This window comes from Bufo gargarizans, chromosome 3 (genome assembly GCF_014858855.1).
Source record: "Bufo gargarizans isolate SCDJY-AF-19 chromosome 3, ASM1485885v1, whole genome shotgun sequence".
NCBI lineage: Eukaryota > Metazoa > Chordata > Amphibia > Anura > Bufonidae > Bufo > Bufo gargarizans.
The window spans coordinates 486488937-486516001 of NC_058082.1; the positions used below are offsets into that span (position 1 = coordinate 486488937).

Consider the following 27065-nt stretch of genomic DNA (forward strand, 5'->3'; position numbering starts at 1 on the left):
CATTACACCATGTAAAGGCCCACATTATTTGCGGGACACAAAACACTTCTCTACGACTGGTCCGGCGGCAGACTACACAGGTAACTAAACAGACAGAAGGACATCGCCATAAATAAGAGTGATAATAAAGCTGTAAACTGCACTGATCTAGAATGTGGACTGCACAATGGATCCTGAAGACGCAGGTGCATAATGCTACCACAGAACAATGCGGATGAGAAGTGCAGGAGGCACATGGTTTCTCTCTACTCCAGGAATCGATCAGGGAGGTGGCAGTGTATGATGGAATCACTCGTCTCTTGCTTCAGTAATAAAATATATATATAGAAAGGATCTGGTCTAAAATCAAGAGACAACACACCAGTTAATGTTTCTGAAAAGATTATTATAATACAAAAGATATACACACTTCTGATATTACAAAGTACAAAAAGTGTTTCCTTCATTTCAAGCACGGTAAATAATAGGTAGAGAAGCCTACAGAGTTTTAATATTAGGGATACTGCTTTATAAAAGCGTACTGCTTTCGTTCAAAAACTTTTTTAGCTGCTCATTAGCTTATCTTCATCAATATCAGTAAAATCAAGAAATGTGCCTACAGTCGTGCAGTGAATAGATCACTTTGTCTCATTTAACCGCATGGTGGACAACACAGGAATCTTTATAATTGTATCTAAAGCACTTGGTGTGCAGACAGGCTTAATCTGAACATACATCTAAATTGTATGTTGGCCGAACTGGCCAAAACATCAAGTGTGTGAGGGTGGACCTCCAGACTCTCTCCCGATGGTAGATGTTGAGAGACAAAGATTGGGTTTCCCCTACCTCTTTCTATTGAGAACACGTTTGTTTGGCCGAGCTGAGCAGGCATGTGAATGAGAAGAACAGAAGCGATTGCTGCCGGCCAAACATTTGGTTGAAGGTCATCTTATGTGTAGGGCTGGCCTTCGTACAAATAACTTGGCAGCCATATTTGTACCTCCTGCCTATTTTTTGCCTGCCTCAAAACTATTAGTTGAATAGTGGGTACTTGTTCTAATATGTGTACACCTTGCTAAATATTTTTGCCTGCCAAAATATTCAAGGCTCAACCTCTAGTACTGCGATAACGTCATACTAAGTGCCATCCAATACATGCTTATGTTTGGACTGTCTTAAATAAAAAACTGTTATAAACGGGATTGGATATTATCGTGTAGTGAATAATAAAGGCGGAAACATATGAAGTCCAAGTGCACTGAACAGATGCTCAATCTCACACAGTGCTGCAGTTAGTAACAGCTATATGGACAGACATATATATATATATATAAAAAGACAAAGCTGGTTACAGAGTATATCGTTAACGTGCGCCAATGTTGCCAATACTGGTTAAAGCCACCTCAGTCCAGCCTTCAAGTGTACGCTTCAGTCTCCGTGTACTTCTCCAAGACAGCCGAGAATGGCGAGTACAACACAGATTCTTGGTCATTACACTGTGGTAATTCAAAATGGCTTCTTTCCTGAGGACAAAACATAGACAGATAACATGCACCAAATACAAATATTTAAAGGCTCTAGAGACCTTTGCTCCAAATTAAATTTTATTGTTCATTTGCTTCCTAAATGCAGTAATAAGCAACTTTCTAAATAGCCCTCAATAAAAAAAAAAATCCTACCATTTTGCTTGTGCCAGGTACATATGCAAATCCTTCAACTAGCGGCTGGTGCTGCTGAATCTGACAAATCCAGAGCACTGCTCCTATTTCTGAGGGCTCTCTCTGCTCTCCCCCTCCCTTCTCTTAGCAGTAAAGACAGCAGCAAAAGTTTGTACACAGTAGATGTGCAGCTCACACATGTTGTCGATAGAGAGGAAGGCACACACTAAGCAGCTTGCAGGTGAATCATCCCACAGGCTGTGTAAAGCCTTATTCACACGTCAGTGATTGTGAGCCAAAACCAGGATTGGACCTACAAAATGAAGGTACAAGGGAAAGATCTGCACCTGTTCTGTGTTTAGAGCCGTACCTGGTTTTGGCTCACAATCACTGATGGAAATCACTGGCTGGACATTGATTGTGTGAACAAGAATTAAAGCAGCCAGTGTGACTTAGGCCTCTTTCACACGAGCGTGACTGATTAGGTCAGGGTGCGTTCAGGGTGCATTCAGTGAAACTCGCACTACTTTGCAAGCAAGTTCAGTTAGTTTTGTCTGCGATTGCGTTCAGTTTTTTCCACGTGGGTGCAATGCGTGTTGATTTTTTTTTTTTACGCGCGTGATAAAAAACTGAAGGTTTACAAACATCTCTTAGCAACCATCAGTGAAAAACGCATCGCACCCGCACTTGCTTGCGGATGCAATGCGTTTTTCACGCAGCCCCATTCACTTCTATAGGGCCAGGGCTGCGTGAAAAACGCAGAATATAGAACATGCTGCGATTTTCACGCAACGCAGAACTGATGCGTGAAAAACAACGCTCATGTACACAGACCCATTGAAATGAATGGGTCAGGATCCAGTGCGGGTGCTATGCGTTCACGTCACGCATTGCACCCAAGCAGAAAACTCGCTCGTGTGAAAGGGGCCTTACTGGGAGGGACACACTACCTGTCTGAAAACAAATGAAGGGATGAACATTGCAATTTGAAATCCAGTGGTTACTTCGATAAAAAATAAATAAAAAATAAAATAAAAAATACATGGACATGCCAAAGAAACAATCTATAAAGGTCCATTCACACGTCCGCAAAATGGGTCCGGAATGTGCTGTCTGCATCCGCGGATCCGCACTTCCGCATCGGTGCTTCCGTTTCCGCAAAAAAAATAGAACATGTCCTATTCTTGTCCGCAAGACAAGTGCGGACAAGATTAGACATTGTCTATTATAGTGCCAGCAATGTGCGGTCCGCAAATTGCGGAATGCACATTGCCAGTGTCCGTGTTTTGCGGATCCGCAAAACACTTACGGACGTGTGAATGGACCCTTAAGGCAGGGCTCGACAAATCCCAGGCGCCAGGTCGCCATGGCGACCAGGAATTTAGTCCTGGCGCTTGGGTATTTGTCAGCCCGTTTTCAAAGGTGCCTGGGCGATGGGTGCGGAGCGCTGTTCTGTCCGGAGGCAGCACTGGAGTGGAGATGAGCGGAGAGCTGTGTGACGGTGCCTTAGGTTTCCTATACCCAGCTGCTCTTTGGACACGCTCCCTGCCCATGGCTGAGCGTACGCCGCGGAAGTCCACTGTGACAGACGTGATGAGGAGAAGCGCCGCCCTGCCCCCAGCGTGCTCGGGCCACCCATGTGCTCTATAAGCGGAATGCAGAGTCTGGCCTGGCAGCACGTTAAGCAGCTGCTGTGTCTGATGGGCCGGAGGCCTGACCTGCTGTGCGGGGGCCATAGCGCTGACCTGCGCCCTCCTCGTGGCTCTCAGGTTCACCTGCAGGTAACTTACACGCCTTCAGTGCAAATTACTACTACTCTCATCCAAGTGAGGCAGGAGCCTGAGGTGTCAGCACATGTACACTGTATGCCATAGTCCTATATACTGTACATATATCATGGTCCTGTATACTGCACATATATCATGGTCCTGTATACTGCGTATGTAACACAGTATACAGCACGTACACTGAATGTCAGTCATATACTGTACATATATCATGGTCCTGTATACTGCGTATGTAACACAGTATACAGCACGTACACTGAATGTCAGTCATATACTGTACATATATCATGGTCCTGTATACTGCATATACCATACTATACAGCACATGTACACTGCATATGTAACATGGTATACAGTATTATTGGGGGGGCTCTATGGAGAAGTGGGGGGGGGGGGCACTATGGGGGAATCTACTGGGGGCTTTATGACGCGGCTCCGCCTGGCTCCTAGATTCCAAGGAAATTTGTCAAGCCCTGCCTTAAGGTGTATGAAACAGTCTTAGTAGCAGAAATGCACGTGAGGCTACTGTACTAGAGTTTTTCTTTCTATATTAGCAAGGGTATTCCAGGTGGTTGATATTGATGGCCTATCCTCAGGCCATTAATATCAGATTGGCAGGTGTCTGACCCCATGCACTCCTGACAATCACCTGCAGATGCTAAACTACACAACTCCAGCCATTGTGTAGTGAAATGGGGGCAGAATTGCTGTTACCAGCTCCATACACTACAGAAAGGACAGAGTAGTTCTGGCGCTGGAGCGCCAACTAAACAGCTGAGCGAGTGTGCAGAGTGTCAGACCCCCACTCATTTGATATCGGTCTCCACTCTCCTGTACTGAGGACTAGCAATCTTTTTTAATATACTAGAACTCTCCCTAAAGCTCCAGACTTGTCTTGTACTAGAAAATCAGTTTTAACTTCCAGACTTGTTTTGCTTTAGAATACTCCCTTTAAAAGGTGCATTCACACGACTTTATGTATTTTGCAATGTGCAATGTGCAATAAATACGGATGACATCCATGTGAAGTCCGTGTTGCATCCTTTTTTTTTTTTTTTTGCGGACCCATTCTGACAATGCCTATTCTTGTCCACAAAACGGACAAGAATAGGGCATGTTTTATCTTTTTTGCTTAGAAGCGGAACAGATATACGGATGCGGACAGAAGGTGACACAAATTCTGACAACTGGATTGTTTGCGATGGTCGCATCGCAGTATGTCACATTATGACACCACTGACAAACATTACATGAAATGCTGCGAGATATGTGGCAGTGTAGCCAAGCCCTTAAAAGCGAAAACAAGTCCATATTTCCAAAAGATACACACACTTCTGACACAAGAGGTGATCAGAAAAGTGTACATTTATTGCAGCCATTTTAGGAACCACTGCATTCAATGAACTGAAATCAATTAGTCTTCTGATGCAGGATATGGAGACATACACCTATGTAAGGTTTGTAGTGATGTAGTGAGGTCTACTTTAAATTAAAGCCTATGGACACCTCTGGGGCAATGTTTTTACAACTTCATTTTACTCACTTTTGGGATAAAAATAATTTTCCAGCGATACATGGGGTTAAAAATAAAAAATTGTCTATTTTCAAAGCGTCGCTCCCGAGTTCTATCAGCAGCCTCATCTCTGATCTCCTACCCTGATAAACATTCGTAGATAAAATAAAGAATATGGCCTAAATGAGGTCAGGATAATCAAAAGATAATATCACAAGCCGTCAGCTGACTGAACTGAGGATTAACAGTCTGGAAATAGACTGCTGAAAGTTATTAAATGAAGACCAACTGAAAAAAAGATTTTTATCCCAAAATGAGTAAAATGAAATCATAAAAAATTCCCCCAAAAGGTGTCCATAGCCTAAAGGACAAATTGAATAAGTTGGAAAACAAAAATGATGATATAGGAATATTATGCCAATTGAACTTCTGGTTTCCCCAAATGCAGGTTTCCAGATATGCTGGAGAGTTAGCTACTGGCATCCAGTTTGTGCTGCAGGTGGAAACACAGCCGGACTCAAGGAACATTAGAGTCAGGCTACTTTCACACTAGCGTTCGGGCGGATCCGCTCATAATAATGCAGACGGAGGCTCCGTTCAGAACGGATCCGTCTGCATTAAAATGGCAAAAAAAAAGCTAAGTGTGAAAATAGCCTCGGACGGATCCGTCCAGACTTTCAATGTAAAGTCAATGGGGGACGGATCCGCTTGAAGATTGAGCCACATTGTGGCATCTTCAAACGGATCCGTCCCCATTGACTTACATTGTAAGTCTGGACGGATCCGCACGCCTCCGCACGGCCAGGCGGACACCCGAACGCTGCAAGCAGCGTTCAGCTGTCCGCCGCCAGACTGATGCAGTCTGAGCAGATCCGCTCCATTCAGACTGCATCAGGGCTGGACGGCTGCGTTCGGGTCCGCTCGTGAGCCCCTTCAAACGGAGCTCACGAGCGGACCGACGAACGCTAGTGTGAAAGTAGCCTCAGCCACATGGCTCCATACCAAGTCGATTTAGCAGCACAGGAACTTTTCTTCATGTTATCACCTCTCTCACCAGTAAAAGAGGATATGTGCTCGCTGTGTAACATTTAAAAGGGGGTTATTTTTTTCCTACTAAAAAGCTGAGAAGATGAGCAACCACACCAGCCCCTAATAAGGGCATCTGCTGATGCCGTGGACCAAAATGTTTAAAAAAGATTTTGTGGAAATACACGCATATAGATATCAGCATAAAACTGCCACGTATAAACACTGCAGATCTGGAGGCTCACAGGCCCTTAGTCTCCACATACACACTGTTTTACTCCAGGTTTCCAAAACAACCCAGCCATTTTTCTTCACTGCTGTAGGTCAGCTTTAGGCTAGGGCTACACGATGACAATAAGTCGCACGACACAAGGCACAACTACACTGCTGCATGCGTTGCACCAATGTAGCAAAACAATTTTTATAATGATAGTCTATGGTGTTGCACTACGACTGCGACATGACAGCCGCAAAAAATCAATCTTGGACACCATAGCCCATCATAAAAATCGTTGAGACAAAATGTCACGTGACATGTCGTCGTGTAGCCTAGCATTAAAGGGGCAGGGAGGTCACTGTCAAGAGGGCAGGAGCCACTATTAAAAGGGGGCAACTGCTGTGGAAGTCACTGTTAAGGCAGCGGGGTAATGTGGAGGTCATTGATAAGGGGGCGGGCCCCTGAGGTGGTCACTGTCAAGGTAGTGGGGTGCTGTGAAACTCACTGTTAAAGGGGCAGGCTACTGTGAAGGTCAAAGTTAAGGGGATGGGCTGCTGTGAAGGTCCTATTTTAAAGTGGTGGGGCGGGGGTGAGTGTTAAGGGGTGGGTGACTGTGGAGTTCACTGTTAAAGGGGCGGGGTACTGTAGAGGTCACTGTTATGGGGGGATGCTGTCGATATCTTAATGACACACACAAACATTAAATGAAAGATGAAATATACCTGTGCGAAGCCAGGCCCTTCTGCTAATCTAATATATAAACAAGCATTTAGGGCAACTACTTAAAAGGATATGGACACCTTTGTGTACAAAAAGCAGGAGCTCCGTACAGTATTAAGGTATTGGCTCCGATGAGCCGAAGTTATTACTTCGAAGTCTCGCAAGACTTTGCATAATAACTTCAGAATATGATTTATACTGTAAAAAAAACATTTCCCGAACTTGGGGCCAAGTTTGGAACAGAACCAGAGTTCTAGAAATGTTTTACACTATAAATCATTGCACTATAAATCATAATCATAAGGAATAACTTCGGCTCATCGGAGCCAATACATTCTAATACTGTACTGAGCTCCTGCTCTGTACAGTATTAGAACAAATTTTATGCGAACCGACTTCGGATGTTTCATCCTAAGTCTATTTGCTCATCCCTAGTTCTGACTGTAGATCGCTGCACTAATGTTATCAGCAGAAATATCTATTGCGTCTTTCAGTCACTATTGCCTGTTTCAGCTCCACAGGTAGATGCATTTTACTCAGAAACAAGGGGTTGTCAATGTTCTATGGAAGTCCACCAGCACTGTACTGCTTACATCTTTACTCTTACTTCCCACTATGTTTGCTTCCAGCTCCGGAGCTCACAAAATAGGGAGAATTCACACAGACACACAGGAGGGTCCTGTGACGGCCAGGAGCACTGTAGAAGCAGTTTTATCAGACTCATCATCTCAACTAACGCTGACACACCCCCACTTCCTCTCAGCCGTCTTCTGAGACTTTTACCAGGGATGGATTTTGCCTGACATGAGGCAGTGGTCTGCGAATTAGGTGGAAGTGAGATCCCTAGTGGCCATGACTTTACTGCTTTTTTCAGGTGGATGTATGCAAATTGTTTATTTTTTTTTATGAAGGGATTTAGAATTTGCTACCGTAGTTACACCATGAAACTGAATGCAATTGTGTGACAGCACAGTGACTCTAAGGCTACTTTCAGACTAGCGTTAATATCTTCCCGTATTGAGATCAGAGTCTCAATACCGGACAAAAACGCTTCAGTTTTGTCCCCATTCATTGTCAATGGGGACAAAACATAACTGAACAGAACGGAGTGCTCCAAAATGCATTCCATTCCGTTTTCATACCGGGGAGCAAATCGCGGCATGCTGTGGTTTGCTTTCCGTCCTGGGATGCGGGAGCAAGACGGATCAGTCATGACCCATAATGCAAGTCAATGGGGACGGATCCGTTTTCTCTGACACAATAGAACTTTTCAAGGAGTTCATGACAGATCCGTCTTGGCAATGTTAAAGATAATACAACCAGATCTGTTCATAACGGATGCAGATGGTTGTATTATCAGTAACGGAAGCGTTTTTTTACTAACCCTGCCGCATCCAGCAAAAACGCTAGTGTGAAAGTAGCCTAATACAGACCAGCAATAAACTATAATTCTCAAACATCTCTATGGGGAAAAAGTATTCAAAGTAAAAGCGTTTTTCTGTTCTTATAAGGCCTGAGGTTAGTTTTCATGAGTAAGTAGAGTAATTTTTACCAGCATCAGCAACTGGGCAGTAGGGATCGACCAATATAGATTTTTTAGGGCAGATACCGATAATCTATGAACTTTTAGGCCGATAGCTGATAATTCATACCGATATTCTGTGAATTTTCATTTAAAAAAAATATATATATAAATAAATTCCTACACAAATCTGCTAAAAATGAATATGTTTATTGTTAACGTGTATTTTTTTTTGTTTTTGTAAATCTTTCTTTTTCATTTAGAATATATATATTTTTTTTTTAACTAACTATTAGCCTCCTTAGGGACTAGAACCCTTGTCCTATTCACCCTGATAGATCTTTATCAGGGTGAATAGGATCTCACACTGTCCCTGCTGCTCTGTGCACACAGCAGCAGGGAGCCAACTATGGCAGCCAGGGCTTCAGTAGCGTCCTGGCTGCCATGGTAACCGATCGGAGCCCCAGACGTACACTGCTGGGGCTCCGATCGGAAGTGCCACTGAGGAGGAGGGGAGCCTGTGGCCACTGCCACCAATGATTAATACTGGAGGGCTTGGGTGAGGGGGCGCACTGCGCCACCAATGATTAATACTGGGGTTTGGGGGGTGCACTGCGACACCAATGAAGATAACACTCTCATTAATCCATATACAGGAGGCGGGAGCTGGCTGCAGAATCACATAGCCGGCTCCCGACCTCTATGAGCGGAAGCTGCGATCCGTTGCCGTTAACCCCTAAGGTGCTGCACCTGAGGGGTTAACTGCCACGGATCGCAGCTACTTGCATAGAGGTCGGGAGCCGGCTATGTTATTCTGCAGCCAGCTCCCGCCTCCTGTATATGAATTAATGAGAGAGGTATCTTCATTGGTGGCAGAGTGGCCACAGCCCCTCCCCTCATTGGTGGCAGCGGCAGCTGTGCTGCTGAGGGAACACGGAGAGTGCCGTCAGCAGCACGATTCTTGTTCCCCATACGTTATCGGTATATCGGCAAAATAGATGCCGATATCGATAATGGTCAAAATTCTGAATATCGGCGGCCGATAAGATCAGTAAAACCAATAAATCGGTCGATCTCTACTGGGCAGGACCAGGATGACACCTAAATAATAAAACAATATACCAAATCTTTATGGTTCCATTACTGAACACACAGATCAATAGGATGACATTATTTCAGGATCTCAGGCTAAATAAAGAGAGAAGAAATACAGGAGCTCTTAGGGTTAAACACAGCGTAAAAGTGGTTCTACGGAAGAAAGACCATATCCAGGTGGGTTAGTTAATACATCAGCGTCATGCACAGCGTTATAGAACACGCCAAATAAAAATCTGGAACTTTACCTGCCAAATACATTCTTCAGTTATCAATGAGAGAAACTGTCATGTCGCTGATAATAGATGGAAGAACAAGAAGTGTCAGCACAGAGGCTAGATTACTGGCTTTCTTCTACACAGCTATTGCAGTAGTGAGCTCCTCTGTGATCGTGGGTGCTGATACTTTACAAACAGTATAGTGTATAATTCACTTGGCTATATCAGAACATTGAGTAGATTGTTTAAAGGGGTTCTCCGGGAATTTGATACTGATGACCTATCCTCCAGATAGGTCATAGATATTAGATTAGCAGGGGGTCCTACTCCCGGCACCCCCTGCCGATCAGCCGTTTTAGGAAGCCGTGGCACTTACCGGTGAGCTCTGTGGCTTCCCGGCAGCGTTCCAATTACAGTGCCATACACTGTGCAGTGGCTGTGTTGGGTATTGCAGTTCAGTCCCCTTGACTTTAACAGGACTGAGCTGCAAGAAGGTCATGTGACCAATGTACGGCGACAGTGGCCTAGGAAAAGGCCTAAGCGCTCACAGAGCTCCACAGCCTCTTCTAACAGGTGATTGGCAGAGGGGTGCCCGGGAGTCGTACCCACGTCGATCTGATATTGATGACCTATTCTGAGGACTGCCCATCAGTATCACATTCCTAGATAACCCCTTTAATGCTTTACTTTGTGTCTACTGCTTCTCAAATTTTAGGTCAGCCATAAACGCCGATATGAAATTGGTTGTGAGACTTCACCAACAGCGTGCACAAGCAAGAAGCACAATTTGTCGGTTCTGGGCAAATTTGTGCAACAGGAATCAAGGCAGTGGAATGTTAATGGGCAATGTCCAGTCCTTTTATACTTAGGACCTACCCTCAGGATAGCCTATCAATATCAGATCAGTGGGGTCCGGCATCCCGTAGGCCAGCTGTGGAACTACAAAGCTCCGCCCACTGTGTAGCGGACATGGCTGGTTACTGCAGCGCTGCTTCCACTGAAGTGGTTGGGAGCTGTGCTGCAGTAACCAGCTCCGTCCATACTGGAGAGCACCGTGTAGTTCCCGAGCTACTCCTAAACTGCTGAGCAGTGGGGTGCGGGGTGCAGGTTGTCAGACTCCCACCTATATTTTTAGTGTAAAGCAGCGATACAAGAACATGGATTTTATATCTTTCCAATACACTTTAAATAAAACTTCTACTTTATTTTTTTACCTTTTTAGTGAATATGACCTAATAGGGTTGGTCTTTGTGTATCTATAGGGTCCCCTTTGAGGGAAGTATGTAAATCTTATCAGATGATCTGCACTCTTTTAGGAAGCTGTATTCACTGTGATGTTCCCTGATGTGATGACCCCTTTACACAGCGTTCCTTCTCGGCAAGCACCTGCTCATCAGTGAAGGAGACCACTACATTTACGTGAGTGATCGCTAATGCCATCGCTCGTTCCCATACAGACTCGAGTGTGTATACACAGCACGATCTGCTGCCGGCAAATGACAATTTATGTGCCTACACAAAAGTTCCAAATACCCGACGAATGAGTGGCACCTTTACACTGCCAGATCATTTCTATGAATGCTCGTTAGCGATTATCATCTGGTGCATTATCAGCCTGTGTAAAGAGCCCTTTATATGTGGCAAGCGAGTCAATAAGGTGGCATCCCTCAAGGACCCACATAGAAAATAAGGATTTTTAAGTAAAATAAGAGAGGCAGTGAAAATTTATCTTGCCGATGGATTTTCCACCCACATGGAAACATAAGGGCACAAACACTGAATGGAACAGCGGGGAGCATGCTTCACCCATTTGTAGCCCTACGGTGAGGAGGAACTGGGGTTCACCAGAGGCCTACCCTTTGTCACCTAACAAGCGTGGAGGTGATAAATGCTTTAGGCTGGAATTCACCTAGGATTGTGAGCTTTTAATTTTTTTAATAAGACAGTGAAGCAGTTAATTCCCAGACAGTTCCAAAACACAGACCAAATTGTCCCATTTTTAAAACATACGGATTGGGATTTTCTCTAATCAGACAGGCCTTGCTGCCATTCCACATATACAGGATACATCAGCGTGGCTGCGGCAGGCTTTATAACATGTCATATCTTTATTAATGAGAAGTTCTTGAAAGGTCTGTATATAGCTTTTTCTATAAAATGTATATTATGGTATTATGCGTCCTTTTATAGCTTGTTCTTGAAATCGCTGATACAGTGTAAGCTAAAATGTATTTTCTCTAGGGGCTAAGAGGGTAAAAAGCAGGTGCTGGGTTTAATGAATGCCGCCTCTCAGGTCTAGATAATGCCATGCTGGTATCAGATCTAGGCTTTGGGCAATGACACACTCAAGGGATGCACCATACAAATAAATACACTTTACCTTTCTTCCTGTAAGATGGCATCATCAAATACCCTGGAGAGACGTTTCAGCTGCCGGATTCCTGCAGAAACAGATTCCAGGTCTTTCTCAAACTGCCTGAAAACAAGAGAACAACAAAGTTATTAGGGGACTTTCACACTTGCGTTTTTCTTTTCCGGCACCGAGTTCCATCCTAGGGGCTCTATACCAGAAAGGAACTGATCAGTTTTATCCCCATGCATTCTGAATGGAGAGCAATCCGTTCAGGATGCATCAGGATGTCTTCAGTTCAGTCTTTTTGACTGTTCAGGGCGGAGATAATACCACAGCATGCTACGGTTTTATCTCCGGCCAAAAAAAACTGAACACTTGCCTGAATGCCGAATGCGTCCTGCGCAGACCGAAAAAAAATAAATGCCGGATCCGTTTTTCTGGGGGACACCGGAAAGACGGATCCGGCATTTCAATGCATTTGTAAGATGGATCCTGATCAGTCTTACAAATGCAATCAGTTGGCATACGTTTTGCCGGATCACTCTGTCGCAAGTATGAACGTACCCATAATAATATAGAGATAAGCAGACATGAATGAAAATTACCAGATAAACGCACTCTCATATAAACCTATTCCCTGGAATCTGGAACTATATTAAAAGGGGGGTTGTGCATGCCGTATATTTTGATGACCCATCATCAGGATAGGTCATCAATATCAGATCAGCTCTCCATGTGAGCTCCGTTTCCTGTTCATTACACACTACGTCATCATCTCTGAAGCGGCAACGTTGTGCAATTAGAAGTGAAGTGAGTACTCCTCATTACACTGCACCCTGATCACACCGCGAGACAAAGGGCAGTGTGATCAGGATGCAGCGCTCGCATGGAGCGCCGCCTCCTCTACAAACAGCTGATCAGCAGGGGTAGCGGGTGTCGGACCCCCACCAATCTATTGATGACCTATCCTGACGATAGGTCATCAATTTGCAATTCTACCATGTTTTTGATTTTCTCGTGGTATGATTGGCACAATGAGTTAGTACAGATCGTGTAGTTACATAGTAGTTTCTTACACCTGTAACATATGGGGCGGGAGGGGGGCAAGGATAGATCTGAATCTGCCCCTTTACACTGCTCAATTCAGCAGACGATTGTTGGGAAGGAAGATGACAATTGCATTTCCATGCAGCAATCTCCTCCACAGTAATGTCATAGCTCATCCCCATACAGAATCATTGTTTGCCGGCAGAGGCTCTTTAAATAACACGACCTGCTGCTGGCAGAGGCCGCACAAATGATCAGACTACCAGATGAATAGGCATTCTGCTGGTTCGTCGGGTATTCAGTGGCACGTTCTCTCTACCAAGCGTTCCCATTTAACTCTCTCAGATAATCATAAGTAGAAAAAAAAAAAAAACATCACGTTGGTCTGTTTCTCCCTTAGACTTTGTAAAGTCATATGGCCTCACCCTCAGCAGGGTATATAACTATTATGTTTATTATGTTAAGAGGTTATTTTCTTTTGGAAATTGATGGCATATCCTCTGTGACCCGATCCCATCTCAAGAACAGGATCCCAGGATCACAAGTTGCAGTGAATGGAGAGGTGGCCATCCATGGCTTTCTCCATTCACTGCTATGGGACTTCCTTGGCTATTTTAAGTACCACCATAGCAGTGAATGGAGAAAGACACACATGCATGGCCATTTCTTTATTCGCTGCAATGGGGTCCCATTCTTAAGACAGGAGGGAGTCACAGAGGTCGGACATCTCTTGTGGATATACCATAAACCTCCAGATGGGACAACACCTTTAGTGCTGTCACAGACTTAGCATAAATAGGCCAAGGAAGTGCCCAGGAGTCACATATACAGTAAAATTGCTAAATCTATATAGCTTGATAAGAATTATTATTATTTTTTTTAATAATAAGATTACAGTCATCTGCAATATTCTTGACGTCCAAAATACCGGTGACATGAATCCCAAGCCCATGGGATTTTGAATGATTTGTTGGTATGTGTGGATACAGAGTAGATGGAGGCCATGATGCTACAGTGAACTTCAGCTTTACAAACCCATAAGCCTCCCCTCATACCTTCTTCTGCTAACAGTCACGGGTGAAGCGTATGGGCTGCTCAGGGATGCTGCCCTCACAGATCTTCTCAGGTTTAGTCCTTCGTTCCCCACTATATTGGAGAAGCTTTTCCACTGGTTGCTGCTGATTTTTCTGGTACAGAGGGATGCCCTCTTGCTGGACTTTGGAGTGACCCTATTACTTGGGCTCGCTTCTTCTACCAAACGTCGACATCTAGGAGTTTTAGGTGTAGATTTTCTACTACTTCTGGGAGTACTGCTTTGTTTTCTGGTCCCTCTCACCTGGGCTGGAGACTCCAACAAATACGGATTTGATTTTCTGTCATTTTTCTTCATTTTCTGAAAATCGTAAAGATTCAATAACCAGTTAGTACAGAGACAATAAAATTTTGCAAAAAACCTGTTCCTTTCGATAAATAAGCACAACAATCACCGTTTCACATGTGGAGGAAGAACTGGACATTTGTTACTATTTTCTTCGCGGCTGATATCTGCACCAAGCAAAATCTGGCTGCCTGCCCCATCACAGTCTATCCTCCAGGGGTAAGGATAATTCCTGCAGAGTTCCTGCAAGCCCTCCTCCCCTTTGTTCCCCTGCACCGTCCCTAAGGCCGCCAATTGGAGACAACAAAGTAGGTCCATAGTGTCTCTTCCTCCTCTCATGGCCACCGGCAGAACAGCATCTGCCAGTAGTCTTCATTTTCTTTTGGCTGACACCATGTTGTAACCTGGCAGCCAATGGCAATCGGGCAGGGAAGGGATAAGCTGCCAGAAATTGCAGGATAAGCCAGGTCTAGCTCTTTTCACCTTTTTACAGGCAGACGGGGAGCAGAATCTCTAAAACTGGAGGCACACGGGGAGCTGTACAATGATAGTAAGTGATACGGGTGCCATGGAGGTTGTACATGAGGGTCCACGGCAGCATGTGTGGCATAATATAGTCCAGTGATGGCTAATCTCCGGCACTCCAGCTGTGGTGAAACTACAACTCCCAGCATGCTCCATTCATTTCTATGGAGTTCTGAGAACAGCCAAGCAAGTGTGCATCTTAGGAGTTGTAGTTTTCCCAGATATAGAGTAAAACCATTTTCAGGAGGCATTATGTGGCAATACAACATTCAAAAGGTACTACATGTGGAATTAACTATTTCAGGAAGCATGTTGTGCAATTAGTAATATTTTCAGACAGCACAGTATAATAGATAGCACAATCCGTGTGTAACTGAATTCTGGGAGGGGGGCACTATAATGAGGGGCCACGAATGTGCTGCAAAAAACGAAGACATATGAGCAGCAAACTGCGGATGCTTTGCAGCTGAACGGACAGCATGTGCAGAACAAGCAAGTGGATGAGATTTCAGCAGCTTTGAGCAATGGAAAGGTTGAAAGCAGCAGTAGACCCGCTGCCATTCTGGCAACATTACTGCCACAAAAAATAGCCCATTTTGCCTATTTTTTGTGATGGTTTATTTCAGCCAAATCCGCTACGGAAAATTCATAGCAGACCTACCATGTGTCTGTACCCTTTTTGTGCAATTTAAAAGGCAAGTACCAGCTCTTAGATTTAAGGCTGCCCACACAACCACTTCCATGATTCCAGCCATTTTTTTCTTGATCATTAATAAGTAATAAAATCTAATTCATGAAACCACACACACACACACACACACAAACTGGACTATGACTAGCTTTGCAAAGTTTCCCTTTTTTCAGATAACTTGAGCCATTTCTGTTCCTCTCAGTTTGTGCACAGACATCTCCCATATTCCCACCGCTGGGCTTTGCTAGGCTGCATTTGGTTTGGAGAGCAATTTGTGTTGGTCTTTTTCTTTTTTATGTCTCTGTTAAAGCGCTGCTAGTCTGAACATCTTAAGGGATTACTTCACACGGCCCTTTGTAGCGGAGACTTCAAAATGTAGACCCAAATGAATGAGAATATCGTACTAAATACCCCAAGGTCAAAAAGAAGGTAATGCGCTAACCTGAAATAACATTTACATCTAAGCGTCGTCTTTCAATGCACTGAATGGTTTCGTGCTCTATTCAACTGATAGCAAACGACTTCAGCAAAAACATCACTACCTTAGTTTTATTATATAAAAGTGAAAAAAGGTGCATTACACAATCTAATAAACTTCACATGTCGCATGAAATAGTAAAAAAATAAAATAAAGATCCTGATCTGTGGCAGGTTCCAAGTGACTTTAAGGTAAGTTGCTTGTGACATACGACTTGCCCGCGACTTTTCTGTGTTTTTACAGCCAAATCACAGCTCTAAAATACAGTAGTATTGTGGCCCCAGCCTGTCAGCCTACATAAGAAGATTACTTCAAGAACTCAGTCTTGGTGATCTCTTCTTTACCCAATAGCACAAAACCTTGGGAAGGAGAGGGGTCCCAAATAAACTCTATACCTCCAGCTGCTCATCTTAAAATGCTTCACCCTCGCAGAGGCGCTGGTCATATAGTAGTATGGAGTAGAGTTACTAAGGTATTATTCTCCTTCTGAAAGGCAGTAGCTGGGCCCTCCCTGCCAAGATCCGATATTTTGTGGATACGTGCTCATTTTCAGTGGAGAGCCCCTTCAGGAAGATTTCTGCATGCATTCGTTTCTCCTCAGTTAGGCTACTTTCACATCTACATTTTTAATTCAGATTTTGAGATCCGGCCGAGGATCTCAAAACCTAAAAGTAACCTAACCAAGTTTTGTCCCCATTCATCGTCCATCAGTTCAGTTGCATTTTGGGGCCAGACACAAAACCTGAATAAAAAATAAATAAAAAAAGGAGGAGATGTGAAAGTAGCCTTCCACGGATACTTGACTCAAGGCTCCAACGTCATTCTTGACCTACTGCCCACTGGAAAAGGACAATGTACCGGTCTGGACTGCAGCGTCAAGGGGGACATATTCTTCAGTGGGAAGCAGACGAGAGGACCTCAACAGTTGAACGGTCCATCTAATAGACAGCACAGAGTCTGTAAAGCTAGAAGCCGACATTGCTTCCCAGCCCTCTCTCAGGAGCAGGCAGCAGTCTTTTCTTTCCTTCTGGCTCTTATCTGCACATAGGATGCTGAAGAGGGAGATATTTCTACAAATAGTAACGGACACATTCCTCAAATGCTTCACATTTTCCCGCCCAAGGTCTCAGTGGGAACGCTCCATAGAACACTGCTGCTGCTAAAGGAAAAATCACTAATAATCTTGCAGTATAAGTATATCACCCCCAACACAAATAATTTACTTTAGCTTTCACTCAAATTGACATTTCACTAAAATACCTTAAAATTACAGATGTCATTCAACCCTTTTGGTTTTAATGTTTCCATGTTTGTAATCCACCTAGTTTCGCGTTGCAGCAATTTGTTCTTGTTATTTTCTTTTGAAATGACATCTGAAATGTCAATTAGTAACCAAATGAATGTTTTTAGACACGAACTGAGATTCGAGACAGACTACGCCCATGCCATAGAATATTTAAGGCTGTTGGTTACACCTGATCTTCACGCATGAGTAAGTGACCCCCGAACTGTTGCGCTTGAATGTGGTTTACAACTCCGCGAACTCTGAACAAGTGGGCCTGAGAGCCATGCAACACTTTAATTGTGAAATATAAAGTAAAGAAAGGACCAAGAGGTCTTCTGAAGAGTGAGTAGTATCCTTCTCATCTAACAATAGATCAATGTATAGCATGTGGATGTACGATCCACGGTTTTCTCTCTTTTTCAGATATTTCACTGCCGATTCTGTTTCACTAATTCCTATAGTTACAGAAAGCGGCCCCTGTAGGGCAAGTACAGTATTACTAATTCAAATGAATGGGCGACCTAGCAATGTGGTTGTGCTGTGGTTGGCAGAACAAAGATTGCATGTAAAGAGGGACAACGGGTGAACTTTACAGCTGGAAAGTGGTTACATGCTGCGGTGTGCCCAGTCATTATAGTGGCAGAAAGACACTTCTTATATGCACACAAATTACAGCGCTCTCCCAAGATACAATATATTGAACATACAGTGGGTTAGAAAAGACCATTGTAACTTGAAACTAGACTCAACATACAGTGCCTCAGACTCAGATCCAACCACTCAAGGCCACTTCTCTGGTAGCATAGCTGGATTAGGCATTTTGGGGCTTTGGAACCGATTACTTGATTTACAATGGTTTCAACATACAATGGTCGTCCTGGAACCAGTTAATATCGTAACTTCAGGGACCACATGGAGTGAGAGATAATAGTGTAGGGCAGTAATGCCCAACCTGCAGCCCTCCAGCTGTTGTAAAACTACAACTCCCACCATGCCCTGTTGTAGGCTGATAGCTGGAGGCTGTCCGAGCATACTGGGAGTTGTAGTTTTCCAACAGCTGGGGGGCCGCAGGTTGGGCATCCCTGGTTTAGGGGACAGCAATGGGCACACGCCGTTTACGACATTTACCTTTGACATGGCTCCAAACATGTTCTTGGCTGTAACGGTCATGGACTGCAAGGGGCGCTGCTTCTCCTTTACTCCCACCCTGCTCCAGTCGGGCACGGCATTGATGTTCATCTCCACCTGCTTCAGTGGCATCCTCTTCCGAAGGGACATGCGCATTGTGTTAAGAGAGCTTGATGAGGGCCTTTTTCTGAACTTGTCAGGCTGAGGACTGTCTTGTTCATCAATATTTTCCAATACATTGTGGTTTCTCCAACCAACACTTCGAAAGACTGAAGACATCTTCTTTTATCTTCTAGACACACACTGGAAGAGAGAAGAGATGTAAAAGAAGGGCTCCTGCATATGAATCCGGGAAACGGGCCATAAAATTACAGGAAGAAACATTGGACGGAAGCGGGAGACGATCATAAGGCTTCAAGCACATGACTGTATCCATTTAAAGGGGTATTCCCATCACATACAATGGGGGCATATCGCTCTAGGACCCGCACCTACAAGGAGAACGGAGCAGGGAGAGCTGTGGCTGGAGGACCCCACCACCAAGCGCTGCCCCCATTCATTTCTATGGGGCAGACAAATAGCCGACCCAGCGCTCAGCTATTTTCGGCGGCCCCATAGAAATTAATGGAGGGCGGCCTCCATACTTTTCCCAGCTCAGTTCTCGTTGTAGGTGCAGGTCCCAGAGGTGGGACCTACACCTATCAGACAATGGGGGCATATCCTAGTGATATGCCCCCATTGTATGTAATGGCTAACCCCTTTAACGGATACTGGCTATGTGCGCCCCACACTTTCCTGTTCCTCACTATTGTAAAAATGCTGATTCTTGTCCTCAATACGGACAAGAATAGGACACGTTCTACCTTTTTGGGGGCTGCAGAACGTACATGCAGAGGCAAAACGGCACATGCCGTGCTGTCCGCATATTTTATTTTAACCCTAGGCTTAAAAGGGATTCTGTCACCTCTTTTTACCCTATAGAGATGCGGACATGCATGGCTAGATCGCCGCTAGCATGTCTGCAATTTTTCTGTCCTGCTCACCGTGAGCTTGCGCATGCGCAGTGCCGGCATAGTATTCCTTCACTGTGCCGTTTTCAGCTTCAGGGAAGGAACTGCGCATGCACGAGCTCGCGCACCACGAGATTATGGCGATCTGACTGTGAGCAAGGAGGTGCTGGGCTCCTTCACAGGGGAGTGGCTGGGCTCCAGAACGGTTAGTACAGCCCCTTGGGCTCCTTACCAGGCTGATTTACGCACATATATATATCATTTTTTACACAAGAAAACCACACAGAGCTATGGGACAGGTATATTGCGGACATGCTAGCGGCGATGTAGCCGTGCATGTCCGCATCTCTACAGGGTATCTGCTGATACAAGATGGTGTGCAGGGAAACACAGAAGAGGACGCATGGCTTGCGCAAGCGTCGTGTCCACTTCAACCAGCCGATCCTGAAGATAGGTCATCAATACCTGTAGCATGGACAACCCCTTTAAGAACACGTTAAGTTCAGTTCAGTGCTGCATCTGGCCCTTCCGTGCAGATGTGAACGCAGCCCAAGACTTTTAGTTGCCAATGTATCAAAGTTCTATAGGCAGAAGTATATTCCACTGGGGAAATTCATTACGCCACTAAAAGACGTCTGCCTGGCTGATAGACCAGAGGCGTCCTAGTGTCCCTGAGACTTTACTGTGCGGCTGACGCTAAATAGTAGGAAACGTAAGGATTCAACAGGAAAAAAAAAAAAAGGAAAAAAAAAGAAGAACACAGCCCGGGTCTGCTGCCAAATCTACAGAGGAAGGAGGAGAGGAAAACACCAGCCACAGGAGTCACTGGTAGGAAAGAGGAGTCAGAAAAATGTTCAGTCTGTGAAAGGGCTGAGGAGTGGACATACTCTCATCATGTGCAAAGATAGGCGTTGTTCCAACCAGCTAAGAGTGTTCTCTGTGGGTTATCCTTAACCAGTTCTACACCAGGTCATTCACCCCCCTCCCAACAAGATACCATACATTTTCAGTTTTTTTTAGTGCAAGCATCTCACAACCTCTAACTTTTTTTTTTTTTTTTAAAGATTTCTCTGATAACTGGGTCTGACATATAAGCCCCAATCACAGGGGATACGGCCCGTTATGATGATGCTGCCGAACCTCCTAGTAGAGTCGATCTGGGTCTGCTAGGCTAATGCTCTCCGCTAATCAGGATAAACCGTCCTTTAGCGCTCATGCACACGGTCGTAGCAGCTTTTTACGGTCTGCAGACTGCGTATTTACAAAACACGGATACCGTCTGTGTGCGTTCTACATTGTGTGGAACGTGCTGGCCTCTACAAAACAGTCTTATCCTTGTGAGTAAAAACAGACATGAGTAGGACGTTCTTTTTTTGAGGGGCCATGGAATTGACATACGGATGTGGACAGCACACGGTGTGCTGGTCGCATCTTTTGCGGCCCCACTAAAGTGAATGGGTGACAAAAAAAAAAAACACGGCTGTGTGCATGAGCCTGCAAAACAGGTGTTAAGCTGCCCGCACAAGGGCGACGGCTGTCTTGCAGAAAGTCTGCATGAATTCCCGTACAGATTTCTGCGGTTACATGTGGTTTTTGGTGCGGCTTTCAGGCGGTTTTGCCGCAGACCTTCCCCTTTGCATCAAAAAGGGTGAAATTCGCCCAAAGAATTGATAAGCTGCAAATTTCAAAATCCACATGGCAGGTCAATTTCTGTAGGGAACGAAAAAGCTAAGCGTTTTGAGATTTGTGAATTAGGCCGGGCTCACATCTCATTTTTACTCTATGTTTAAAGGGTTTCTACCACTTAGGTGTCACATATTTAGCTGTCAGACACTAGCGATCCGCTAGTGTCTGCTCTGGCCAACCATCCTAATATAATTGCTTTTGGGGCGGTGGTTTGGCTAAAAAAACTACTTTTATTAATATGCTAATGAGCCTCTAGGTGCTATGGGGGCGTCATTAGCACCTAGAGGCTCCGTCTACCTTCAGAAACTGCCGCCGCCCAGCGCGTCCCTCCAGCCCGCCCATCTCTTCCTGAATGCGATCCTCCTTGTGAGCGCCTGTATTCTGCGCATGCGCAGTGAATGTCTGACAGCTTCCCTGCTCAGACATCTCCACTGCGCCTGTTCCTCGGAGCACTATGGCGTCATCGCGCAGGCGCAGTGGAGATGTCTGAGCAAGGAAGCGGTCAGACATTCACTGCGCATGCGCAGAATACATACGATCGCATTCAGGAGAGTGGTAGAAACCCTTTAAGGGTACTTTCACACTAGCGTTTTTCCTTTTCCGGCGCCGAGTTCCGTCCTAGGGGCTCAAATCCGGAAAAGAACTGATCAGTTTTATACTAATGCATTCTGAATGGAGAGTCCGTCCCTCAGGATGCCTTCTTTTCAGAAAACCGTAGCATGCAGGTTTTTTTTACCTCCGGCCAAAAATCCTGAACACTTTGACTGAACGCCGGATCCGGCCTTTTTCCCATTGACTTGCATTAACGCCGGATCCGGCGCCGTGTGTTCCATCAAAACGGATCCGGCTTTTGCATGTTAAACCCGAAAAATAGGGAAAAAAAGTTAAAGTCCATAAATGGCGGATCCGTTTTTTCCAATGTATTTTTCCATTGTGATCAAAATCCTGATCAGGATTCAAATGTAATCAGTTTTCACACGTTTTTCCGGATCCGGCGGGCAGTTCCGGTGTCAGAATTGAACGCCGGATTCAAACAACGCTAGTGTGAAAGTAGCCTAACATACACATTTTATCAAACTGGTGTAAAGTAGAACCAACCAACCAGATTCCACCTTTCATTTTCCAAAAGAGCTGTCCAAAATGAAAGGCGGAATCCGATTGGTTGCTATGGGCAACTAAGCGAGTTTCATAAAATGACCCCCAACACATTATACACCGCTTGTATACAGGGATTACGACCTCCCTGCAATAGGAACAGGCCCCGATCTCTCTGGTGGCTGGGACCACGCAAATGTGCTACTGGACTGCAGGGTGGTCGTAACCATGGAAACAAGCAGTGTATAATGTGATGGAAAAAATGAATCCAGCCAGCAAATGAGGCAATATGGAGAATCACAATACATTAGTAAGCGTCTCTACGTGATAAATGCCTTTTGCTGAAGTGAGACGGTTAGACAGTTGGTGATGGACACCACTGTAGGGCATCCATCTCAGTGCTCCAGATTTAAAAAAAAAATATATAAATATTATATACACACACACACCTAGGAACCATTGGCTACTTAAATATTTTGTCACCAAATTAATTAAAAAAGACTTGGAGGAGAAGATGAGACCGTGGTGAGCCAGCTCTACATACAGCATACTTCTTCCATCCATTGACCTCTCCTATTATGTAGACGTTCTCTTTCCTCTTCTCCTTTGTATGACCCAGATGGCCATAACAGATTCTTTCAGTCACATCTAGGCTCTGTAGTTTGTTAAAAACATGTTAAATTTCTTAATTTTTCTATAAGCCTCCCCCCTTTTTAAACACAACCTCCCCACCCTTGTTTCCCAACAATGTCATCCTGCTGGCCCTTCCAGCCCCGTGCCCACTGTGCTCCCCAATGCCCCTGCTGAAAAAATTGTGACCCCAGTAGACAGTGCCTCCAGCAATTATAATGCCCCCTAGACTGCCCTCCCCCAGTAATAATAATGTCCGCTAAAATGCCCCCAGTAATATTTAATAAAACCCTATATTGTGCTCCCAGTAGTAATGCCTGTATAGTGCCCCCAAAATAATGTCCCCTATTATGTCCCTGTAATAGAAATGCCCCTACAATGCCTCCAGCATTAATATCTCCTATTTTACCCCAGGTAAAAATGCCCCACAGCGCCCCTCCAGTAGTAATGTCCCCCACAGCGCCCCTATTGAGTAATGCCCCAAAGTGCCCCCTGCAGTGCTATCCTTCCTGTTAGTAGAGGCCCCCAAGTTGGCAGTGGAAAAAAAAAAATATAAATATATATATATATATATATATATATATATATATATATAATAAAAAACACACAACTAATACTCACCTGTATCCCACGTTCGCCGGTGTTCACGATGTAGGCCACAACCTCTTTCGGTCAACGGCCACATTGCTTCACTGTGTCCCGGCGCAGGCAGGCGCAATTATGTCATCACGCATGCGCTGGCCTTGACATTATCACGCATGCCTGCGCGGGTAGTTACTACCTCGTAGACTTCAGGCCTTCTAAGCCTGAAGCCTATGAGAGTGATCAGCAGCAGGGCAGAGAACCATCATCTACTGTGCCCCGCCGCAGTATTGAACTGCAGAGCTGCAGCAGCGGGTCTAAAAAAAAGTCTTGTCGCCATTTGTCAATTCTAAATAGCATTGGCGACCATTTTGGTTGCCATCTGGAGCGCTGCATCTAACATACACATACCTCCAAACTTTTGGGACAGTCAAAGAGGGACACTTATGGTTCATTGTGTGAAAGATCCATTTGTCCTCCATATCTATACACTTCAATATTTTTCTTAGCGCACAATAATTATCTGATTATAGAAATTTCTAAAATCCAAATTGCACGAAATAATGGAATAATATACAAGACGGCTCTAATAAACAAATTCTGGATCACCATTCTAAACGTAATAATGCAAATCAAAAAGAGGGACATTTAAAGGAGTAAAGAGGGACTTGGGTGAAAAATAGGGGCTGTCCAAAATAGGGACACTTGGGAGGTCTGCATATACGTACATGAACGCGTCCTTACTGCCAGCCATGACCTCCAGGCTCTGGGTAAACATGTCTACTAGGTCATCGACGGCTTTCCAATACGGTTCTATGGATGCACCGGCCAAACGCATGCCAGACTCCCTCTACCTATACCACCAGCCCTATAATAAGAGCACATGCACACGACCGTATCTATTTTGCTGTCCACAAAACACAGATCTGCCAAAAAAACATACCATCCGTGGGATGTCAGTGTCACATCAGTTTTTTCTGTGGATCCATTGTCCTTGTCCACAAAACAGACAAGAATAGGACACTTTCTGTTTAGTGTTGATTAAGTTCGGCGTCATCGAAGAATCGAGTTATGGATTCCGCCACCATGAACCATAACGCGATTCTTCGATAACCCGAACTTTAGGCGCTGAACCAAAAAAAAAACACAAGTTCGCTCAACACTAGTGATGAGCGAACTTCTGTTTTAAGTTCGGCGTCCGGTTAGCGGAGAATCCCGATATGGATTCTGACTTCCGTTGTGGTCCGTGGTAGCGGAATCAATAATGGCCGATTATTGATTCCGCTACCACGGACCACAACGGAAGTCGGAATCCATATCGGGATTCTCTGCTAACCGGAAGCCGAACTTTAGACGCCGAACTTAAAACAGAAGTTCGCTCATCACTACTCAACACTATTTCTGTTATTTTGCAGAACGGACTTGAGGATACAGAACGCACACGGAGTCATTTCAGGGTTTTTTTGCAGCCCCATTGAAAAAAAATTTAAGTAAAAACCGACAAAAAAACAAAAAAATAGGTTTGTGTGCATGAGCCCTAAGAAAAACCCCTACACTGTCACCTCACATCTACTATGTGTGGCCCATGGCAGTGTAGGCGCACACACATGTAAACACACACACATGCAGAGCACACACCACAGAGGCCCAGTTACACATAGGTTACCAGAATGGAGCCTGAATATAGTCACCAGATAGAGATGGCCGGTGGGGGACAATGTAACCGGCATCGCCCGTATACTGCAGGAGGGCCGTCCGCAATGTGTATCAGTCCGCACCGTCCCCCGCACATTACAAGCCCCGGGCACTCACCCGCTCCGCTCCACAGTCCAGTGTCCACACTCTCTCTGCGTTCGAATCCAGCGCCACTCCTCTCTCCTCTGCTCCCATTGGTCGGCGCTCTATTGGAGTTAACCATTCCGGTGCTGTATACGCAGACATCTCCTGGGATGCTGCAGTGGGAGCGGCAGACAGGCCGGCAGTTACAGGGTTATTACACAGGACGAGGATTGGGCGGGAGATGGCGCCTCGTTGTGGGAGCGGGCGGCGTCCTGGTGCGAGTTCATGGAATTGTGAGGAGATTAACATCCTGGGAGGGAAGGAAGCGGCTCCTCATAGCAGTCATACCACAGAGGGGAGTGAGAGGCCTGTGCGCAGAGCAGACCTCAGCCTCTTCTAATCTTTTAGGATGTGAGATTTATCAAAACTGATGTAACGTAGAACTGGTTTAGTTGCCCATAGCAACCTATCAGATTACTCCTTTCATTTTTGACAGCTCATTTGGAAATTGAAAGGTGGAATCTGATTGGTTGCTATGGGCAAGTAAGCCAGTGTTCCTTCTCCCGTTATGTTTTAGGCTGGGGTTACATGGAAACATTGGCCACAACACACGGTTGCAATCTGCCAAGAACTACAAACCTGTAGGATTTCTTGTGACAGTCTCCGATACGGCTGGACAGGCCCATATTTACCTACGTTTAGGGCCCTTTCACACGGGCGAATTTTCCCGCACGGGTGCTATGCGTGAGGTAAACGCATTGCACCCGCACTGAATCCGGACCCATTTACTTCTATGGGGCTGTGCAGATGAGCGCTGATTTTCACGCATCACTTGTGCGTTGTATGAAAATCGCAGCAAGCTCTATATTCTGCGTTTTTCACGCAACGCAGGCCCCATAGAAATGAATGGGGCTGAGTGAAAATCGCAAGCCAGTGCGGATGTGGTGCGATTTTCACGCATGGTTGCTAGGAGATGATAGGGATGGGCAACCCTGGACCCCAATAAAGTAAATTCACTGTATTATTTTCCATTATAACATGGTTATAAGGGAAAATAATAGCATTCTGAATACAGAATGCTTAATAAAATGTGGATTGAGGGGTTAAATTTAACCCAAACTTCAGTGAAGAAGTCTGGCTTCGGGTCTGGGTACCACACTCAGTTTTTTATCACGCTCATGCAAATTGCATTGCACCCACGTGATAAAAACTGAACAACGCAATTGCAGTCAAAACTGACTGAATTTGCGTTCGCACTTGCGCGGGTTTCCCGCAATGCACACGCGATGCATCCGGAGCAAATCCGTGACGGCCTCGTGAAAGAGGCCTTAGGTTGGTAAAATCAGGGCATACAAAACCCGGGCCACCTACTTATAGATGGGGTTGTCTTTAGTCACGCCCATTTTTGGCCTGGGACAGCCCGAATTTGCTAAAAAATGTGTCTGAAAATCAGGACTGTCCCTGCAAAGCGATGTGGTCCTTCATTTCGACAGCTGTTCTGCTGTCTTGGGATGGCAGTCCTGAGGACGCTGATACAGTTGAATACAATAGTGAAGCAGCTAGCTGTCCCCTGCGAGAGCGCAGAGGCCGAGGATCATTCCCTGCGCGAGGAATCGGCCTGTCCGCTTTTCAGGTCATTGTGCCAGATGTTGGGAGGGAGAAG

General features: G+C 45.1%; 1 protein-coding gene across 3 annotated transcripts; it reads right to left on the bottom strand.

Moving 5' to 3' along the window:
• Window positions 1-375: 375 nt before the first annotated feature.
• On the bottom strand, window positions 376-25564 carry LOC122932458 (protein PIMREG-like). 3 transcript variants are annotated; one of them, XM_044286873.1, is made up of 6 exons: window positions 25436-25562; window positions 18621-18923; window positions 14191-14528; window positions 12116-12211; window positions 9766-9812; window positions 1367-1502 (listed from the first exon to the last, which is right to left on the bottom strand). In XM_044286873.1, exons 2-5 carry the CDS (start codon window positions 18897-18899, stop codon window positions 9782-9784), a joined length of 744 nt encoding a protein of 247 aa, XP_044142808.1. In that variant the 5' UTR covers window positions 18900-18923; window positions 25436-25562; the 3' UTR covers window positions 1367-1502; window positions 9766-9781. The 3 variants fall into 3 exon arrangements, with proteins under 3 accessions (XP_044142806.1, XP_044142807.1, XP_044142808.1); XM_044286871.1 differs by lacking the exon at window positions 9766-9812 and having other exon boundaries at window positions 376-1502; window positions 25436-25564; XM_044286872.1 differs by lacking the exon at window positions 9766-9812 and having other exon boundaries at window positions 376-1502; window positions 25315-25438.
• Window positions 25565-27065: the final 1501 nt, after the last annotated feature.